This window comes from Clavelina lepadiformis, chromosome 1 (assembly GCF_947623445.1).
Source record: "Clavelina lepadiformis chromosome 1, kaClaLepa1.1, whole genome shotgun sequence".
NCBI classification, from domain to species: Eukaryota; Metazoa; Chordata; class Ascidiacea; order Aplousobranchia; family Clavelinidae; genus Clavelina; species Clavelina lepadiformis.
The window spans coordinates 14,467,693-14,475,831 of NC_135240.1; the positions used below are offsets into that span (position 1 = coordinate 14,467,693).

The 8,139-nt window shown below is 34.6% G+C and overlaps 1 protein-coding gene across 1 annotated transcript; it reads left to right on the forward strand.

Moving 5' to 3' along the window:
* Nucleotides 1–539: 539 nt before the first annotated feature.
* LOC143465590 (adenylate kinase 2, mitochondrial-like) lies at nucleotides 540–7,727 on the forward strand. The gene is made up of 8 exons (XM_076963976.1): nucleotides 540–714; nucleotides 878–1,004; nucleotides 3,716–3,820; nucleotides 3,929–4,060; nucleotides 6,331–6,425; nucleotides 7,056–7,128; nucleotides 7,235–7,427; nucleotides 7,567–7,727. The coding sequence occupies exons 2-8, from the start codon at nucleotides 915–917 to the stop codon at nucleotides 7,569–7,571; spliced, it is 693 nt and encodes a 230-aa protein (XP_076820091.1). The 5' UTR covers nucleotides 540–714; nucleotides 878–914; the 3' UTR covers nucleotides 7,572–7,727.
* Nucleotides 7,728–8,139: the final 412 nt, after the last annotated feature.

Here is an 8,139-nt window from a genome sequence, read left to right on the forward strand (position 1 = left end):
GTTTCTTGTTAACCTAACTGTCGAAATGTTTCAAACCTACGCTACAGTATCCTAACCTAATTCTACCTTCTAACATAAATGTAGTCTACCGGTAACTCCAATAAACTTTCGATTAAGATACCCATTCTCCAGTCTTAACCTTACCGCCTATCGTTAGCAAGCACGCTGATTTATAATAAACAAACAGGTGCATCTTATATATATGTCTATATAACAAACAATCTGACACATCATACAAACTTTCCAGTAGGGCCACCATACCGCTGGCGGTAAGGCCATCGTGGAAAGTGTGGCAGCTGCATGTACAAGATTCATCATTGTGCATGCCAAGTTTTTTATGTTCACCCACATTGATTATAAACTGACAAAGAAAAGCTGGTTGTTTGAATGCCACTTTATAATAAGTAAACAGAGAATTGATGCTTTAGTGCACGCCGTCGCGCTAAAATTTGCGTCCTTGTACACAAGATTTGTCGTTGAAGAGTTTGCTGTCGGAGTGGTAGCATGCTTTTTTGGAAAAGTACCGTTACTTCACTTTTTTTCCTAGACTGAAAGTACCTGAAATATGAGTTGACATACTTTCCGGAAGACAGCAAAAAGTGTTCAAAAATAACAGTTGGTTGAGCTAAGAACATCTACATGTTATGAAAACAGCTTCAAGTTGCAGAGAGTTATATTCAACACTGACATAATTTGCATTACAACTACAGTCAGGTGATTTGAAATAGAAATGTTAGCTTGGTAGTACAAGTACCCCGCATTATTGTGGTTGATATTTGCAGCTTAAAAATTTATTTTATATATGCCTTTATTGATGATAAACTTAGTAATAATATAAATTGTATTAAAAGTGTCAAAAAACGTTGATGTATTACAGGTGCTTAGTTGTAAAAACTGAACTGAACTGAACTAAAATGCCACCCGTTGAAGCACCACAAACTTCTAAAAGAAAAGGAATGAGGGCTATTTTACTTGGCCCCCCTGGTGCAGGAAAGGGAACACAGGTTTGTCCATTTACCTCTAAGTACCTTTTTATATTTTTTTCAATTCGATTTTTATTATTGTGCAAGCATGTTTATTAGTTCACACGTATGTGCATTTATGATTTATTTCTGATTCACTCAGTCAGTTTGTCAGTCACAACCTGGAAAGTGTTTTTAACAACAATCATTTCAAATTTTCATAGAAAGTATAACTTGACACTGGAGAAATTATGACACGCTTTGATATTTTATTAACCCCAAAGGGGCCACATTTGGAGCAAAAAACAGTCATAGGCCATTGCTACTCACGCTTTTTTTTCGAGAGAAATGAGAGAAAAAGCTCATGAATATCTATGTATCTGTAATTTATATAAATAAATTGTCAAGTGGGTAATAATTTTTGTTAAAACCCGACAAACATTGCGGTGTCATGCCAAATTTGTTCTGGGCATTGTGACATGAAAATGTCACATAACTGATCAGCGTAAGTTTATTGATCAAGAATTTTGATTAGTCTGTAATTTTTGTTTGTTTGTAAGTTAAGTTTTTGACATTGTACGGTATCCTTGAAACCTGATAGCAACCTTCAAGGTTTCTGAGTGGAAAACTTACGACGAGTCATGCGACATTTTTACGTCATATTGCCCGGAAAAATTTTGGCATAACATCGGCTTCCAAAATGTCTAGTCTCAATTTTCAGATTTGTACTGCCTGAATTTTTTGGCAATAATGCCTATGCTAACAGTAAGCTAGTTTAGGCTTACTTAACATAAAATGTTCCCATTAACACTTAAGTACATTTAATTATAACTATTACTATTTAGTTGCTGGCCACTTCTATTCATACTTGATCCAAATACTGATTTCCCTTTTATTACTAAGAGTAGTCCATACTGTTTCTTTTATTGTGACTAAGTAAGAGCTATAATCTTCGTCATAACTAAGTAATGAATTTTTCTGACTTACTGATGGCAATAACTTCTATATATCAGTCATAGGCGCCTGCTTAGTAGAATAACTGAGCGTGCGCTGTGACGTCATCAAGTTCTGTCGTGATGTCACGTAAGTAACTCACCCCATACGCAAAGCAGAGCATGTCAAGTTTTGCGGTTAAGTAATTGCAACATTTACTCAAATATTCCTTTCAAATGGCGTAAAAATGTAATTGTAAGATGTTCCACTTTGCTTAGATTTGATATACGAAAAGGTGTAAACACTTCTTTGGAAAAAATTAGAGAATTTCGAGGAGTCATACTCTTTTTTATTTGGAAAATTGGTACTACGACATTTTTTTAAAGACGAATACGACCACCCAATCAAAGCAAAGTATGTATGCATTAACGCTTATTAGAACGTACATTGTTGACGATTGAAAACACTCGACATAATTGAAACATTTTCATGCGGACAACCGACACAGCAATGGTAAATGACCCTACCTATGAGAACAGATCGAGCAAACAGACCCCTCGCAAAAAAGGGTCAAGTATCGCTTTCACAGAACAAAAATCCGTCTCGGTTAATCAAACATATGCAACTTTTAACAAAGTAATATAATTTATTACTTTGAAACAAAAATACTTTGTTCAAAAGACAAGGAATAATTGGTAGATACGAAATAAAGTTCAAGCTGCAAGCGTTCAGATTAAACTTAGCATCTTTCCATCAAAGTACGTTGTGCAGAAAACACAACGTTCGCCAAGGAGTTAAAAGAGAAAAACAATCTCAAAAAGAAAAAGGCGAAGAGAACAATCCACGCTCCTCACCCAGAATGCACTGCAAGTTGCAGGGTTTAAAATAAGGACACGCAGTTTGTTGTAGAGCGGGCGGGATGCTGTTAAAGTGTCCATTAATAAACAAAAAACTTCTTACACTGCAGATTTTGCCAAAAATAAACAAAATTTGTTACGCTTAAAACATATTTCCACATGATTTTGTTAAGTAAAAATGAACGAATAGTTTATGCTTTAACAGGTCTATATACTACGTTATAGAACTTATAGGGCTATAGGCTACAAAACGATTTCCAGAGATGAACCTTTGTGCTTACATTAACACGATAAGAAACCAGTCAGAGATAATTAAAAATTTAATTTAGAGAAACTTTGAGCGTTTCAACATGTCTTGGGATTTAAAAAAAAAAACACAAAGTCTGAGCAGTGCACGCCCCCACTCCCTAAGTTGGCACCCGTTATATCAGTCCTAATCCTTTCACCGGCATATTTACAGAAAACTACTCTTATTTAGACTTGCCCCTCACTTTAAGGTTATATTACTTATTAATACAATTAAGAAGTCCTGCTCCATTTTTACTAGAACATTTTACATGGGCATAAAACTTACCTGGTACTCATTTGGTATTAAACTACAGTACTTGGTTATTAACACCTGCTATTAGCCTTTTTAATGGATGCACATGAAAATTTCATTAGACTTCTGCAAATATTATTGTGATCTTACTGAACCTTTGTTAAGAAAAGTTATGTAGGCCTGGTGTATGGTAAAAACAAAATTCTTGTTTTCTGTGAAAACAAACAGTGAAAATGCAAAAATTATAGAATTTCAACTGTTTCACAAAAGCTTTTTATTGTTGGTTAGTTTGTGTTATAGGTAGCAAATTGGAGTCAACAACATTGCATGCTCAAGTTTTTTATACAAATAAAAAGTAGTTGGGTTTATTACACATAGTTTTAGTTGGTTACATTGCTTTGTTAAACATTATTTGTATGTAGGCTCCTAAGCTGGCCGAAATATTTTGTGCTTGTCACTTATCTACGGGAGATATGCTACGAGCATTGGTATCTAGTGGTTCAGAGCTTGGAAAAAGAGTAAAAGCAGTATGTGCATTATATAGAATATACTGTAATATTGCTGTAGAAATATTTCTTTCATTTTGTCTTGTAAGGTAACTGGATTTTCATGTTTTATATTGTATGTATCTTTAGGTCATGGATGCTGGACAGCTTGTGAGTGATGACTTAGTTGTGGAAATGATTGATCAAAATTTAAATAAGCCAGAGTGTCAACATGGTTTTTTGTTGGATGGATTCCCCCGTACTGTGGTACAAGCAGAAAAAGTAAATGTTAAACTCATAACTGATGGGAATTGAGATATGGTGTATCTCAGGGTTGCCATACCGTTGTTATTTCTAAGATTTGTCCTTATTTTAAAGATCCGTGTCTTAGAAAATATTTTTGTCCTTCTTTCTAAGAAATGTCCTTATTTTCACTCGCGTCCTTATTTGTAGGGCAGAAGTTCGTATTTTGGGTGCATTTTGACACCTTAAGTATACCATTTTGTACCAAAGAGATACCAATCTTAAGAACATGCAGATAGTGTCTGTTTTTTTTTGTTAGGAACATTGGTTGCTTTCTCCTGTTGTGCATTGTTTAACTTGGTATTCGTCTTTCGTTTCCTAGTCGTGCTTATTTTTGAGTTGAGACCAATGGCAACCCTGTGTATACTATAGTGGTTCTGCAACACATATGTTAGCAAATATTTCTGACTGTTATATAACCATTACATAAAAAGTTGGGACTCAAGCATATCAATTGCACCAAAGTGGCAAAGTATGGAATTGCAAACTGTTATGTTGCCTGGCATGGGTTAACTGGTAATTTTGCATGTGACACCAATTGGAAAGAAAATATGTTGCAACTTTTTCTACACTTCTCAGTAGTTTGCCAGTAATCAAGTCATGATTGGAGAAGACCACAATAACAGCAATTAGGTGTCATGTGAAGAAATTAGCAATGTGATGCATTGTAACTGGATAAATTATGATTTTTTAAACAAAAAAAATCCAATAGCTTAATCATATGCGTCTTTGGAGTTATCATATTCTTTGGACTGCATAGGATATCCATCAAACCGGTGCCGTACTGGTTGCCGTGATAGGGCTAATGGCTGTCACCTATCAAGCTATTGGCAGTTAGGGCAATCTATACAGCTGTATCAGTTACATACGTGATATACAGTAGCTATTGCTAAACTTATGAATTTTCTAATTTTGTCTGTGATTACCTATGACATCACAAGAGCCTTTATCTACGTCACAATTAAGGCCAATTTACGATTTTCTTATAATTACCTCACCAAGAATTATTATCAAAACTATTTCACCATAATATTGAGTGAGTAGTGTTCTTTCATACAAGATCAACTTGTTTTTGGACTTGCCCCTCACTTTGAAATACTGTAAAATTCAACACAAATAAATAACACCATATGCAAGCTCAAATTCCTAAATAATAGGGAAGGGCTCATCTTTGTGGAAGATTCGTGCGAACACTAACAATGGCAAACCCGAATACAATATTACTTATAAATTTACTGACTTTGGTAAAAAATTATGATCTAGTTTCCCGACGAAGCTAAAATAGACTTAACAGTACCAAAATTTTCCTAACGATTTGGCTTTTACAATCGTTTTTTAAACATTATTTATGAAACAAACACTTTGTTCATTGATTACGTCATGTTACAAGCAAGATTTGACAACTTTTTGATAAAATTTTATTGTTTAGTTCTAATACGAATAGATTTGGAATTCATTCGTGTAGAGCTACATGATATTCGGGTTCGCGTGAACCCAAATAATCTTCCCTGCTTCACATCCCTAATAAATAGTACTTAAACTCATTACCTGAAATTCACTTGGTGATGACCATCTTGACGAAAAATTCTCCCCAAATTTCTTTAGCTCGACCGGCTACAAAAATATACTATTGAACAGTTATGGTATAACATTAACAAGTAGTCTAATTGTGGTGTGAAAAAAATAATACATGTGCAAAGAAACCTGCGTTGTGTAATGGCATGATGCAGAGCTAAAAACATCAAGTGTCATTTTATTTGTAGTTGTATTTCAATTCCTTGAAGTTTATTTTTGCAACATATTTTCAACACATTTGCTTTAAAATAGATTGGAAATGCATTAACTTTGAACTGCAAATTAGTAGTCACACAGACACGGTTATAATTTAATTTTATACTGCTGCATAAGTTTGTTCAAATGAAACCGAAAGTTTTTTGACTGTGAAATTGTCTTGGTTCCTTTGACATCTTGTTCTAATTATAAATAGTAAGTAATTTTACAATTAATTGTTGTAATAGGCAAACCTTATGTCAATGTTTTATTTTTTTATAAACTTTTTCCCAAATATAATTTAAAGACTTAAACATTATCCAAAGTAATGATTTTAAATGTTTGTTCCTACATTGTGTTTGCCTTAACTACAAAGTTGCTAATGCCTTGAAAGTAGTAGTGAAACATTGAAATTTGCTGTTACACAGTAGGCTATTTGCTGTTACAAATAAGCACCGTAACTAAATCCTATATTTTAGCTAGATGATTTGCTTGAACAAAGAAAAAGCAAATTGGATTCGGTTGTAGAGTTCAGTGTTGACGACTCTTTGCTTGTTAGAAGAATATGTGGAAGGTATTAAATTTTTTAGAGCTTGCGCAAACTATTACTTTTGTTATTGTTGTAATTAGCACGACTTAGCGTGTTAACCGGGGCAATCCCTCTTTTCTTAGAAATCCTTCCAAAGACAAAAAAATTAGAAAAAGAAAAACTGCACATTTTCAATATGCTCCAGGGCAAAAAGCTGGCTTTTACATAAACATACAGTCCCGTTCTTAACATTCCTAGGCATTGACGCGTAACGATATGCTCTGTTTCTTCACAGTCAGATTCAGAAACTGCATTGGATGGCGGCACAGTGCTATAGGAAAGTATGTTGATTGTTGGTCTACTTTTTTATAGCACTGAGAACATTATCCAGTATGCTTTTACAGCATCAACGATTAATGCACAGAGAAGTTAGATATACATCGATTTTGCTCCTTTGTCATGCAGGTTTGATGTTTAAGAAAATAGAATACTTGTTTTCAACTTGGTCGTTTGAACCACGCCCTTAACTTTTTTAGTCTGTGCGATTTCACAGTGGTTGTATACTGCCTGTATATATGCCAAACATGCAGTATAGCCACAGTGGTATTGCCTGGCCAGCTATCGTCTTGTAGGGTTCAGGACAGATTACTTCATCATAATCTTGTCTTCATCCAGGTTAATCCATAAGCCAAGTGGAAGGAGTTATCATACTGAATTCAATCCACCAAAAAAACCAATGACTGATGACGTAAGTTATTTATTACTTTTTTAAAAAGTCATTTGGTACTTTGTATACAATATCTCATATTTCGAATGTAGTAATTCACTTCAGCTATCGCCTTCTTTTTGATCAGATTACCGGCGAACGACTGATCAGGCGGTCTGATGACAATGAAGAAGCTTTGAAAACTCGTCTTGCAGCCTATCATAAAATGACGTCACCTCTAGTAGATTACTATTCCAAAAAGGGCATTCATTCCGCGATCGATGCTTCGCAATCACCCGATGTTGTCTTTAAGAGTATACGAGATGTGTTTATGAAATGTCGTAAGTAGCACTTACAACACTTCCAATAAGTGATCAGTTTAATGTTTTACGACAATACATAACCAAGTGCAATATGCGGTGTATAGGCCTATATATTATGTACAGTTGTACACCCCTTAACTCGAAATGTTTTGTTTAGTTTGATGAACAATCTCTAGTGCTGTCACTGATAAGGTGGTGTGCAATGTTATGCAATTCTTTTGACCTGTGGAGCCCAACAGCTGCGCTACTTCTTGAAATTCATACGTTATCATGTTTTTTGTATATCTGGTATCAACAATACAATGGCATAATTTAGAAGTTTGTTTAATACGGAAAGTAGTGGACATGTATCCTGTGCGTTACCTAACCGTCAACATCACTAACACTTCATACAAGCCAAGCTATAGCTGCAGCTCATGGATACCAACGATAGAAATGAAGCATTTTTATAACATGCAATGCTTAATTATCATTCTAACACCAAATACTAGTGAATCTTTTTATGCGATCATGTGGCCCACGTAAAAACAAGTTTTTCCAAAAATTTACATCGTTATTGTACTCAAAAAGTAGAGTTACCTAAGCGTATTTCATATTTTTCACGTCATTTTAAGAAGGGAGAGGGGATGATGCAAAGATTGCAAGCCAAGTATTTTGCAGGATATTTGACAATAGATAAACTTCGAAAAGAAGGAAAACCGTGAGCTATGGAAGATTTTCGGCTTTCATC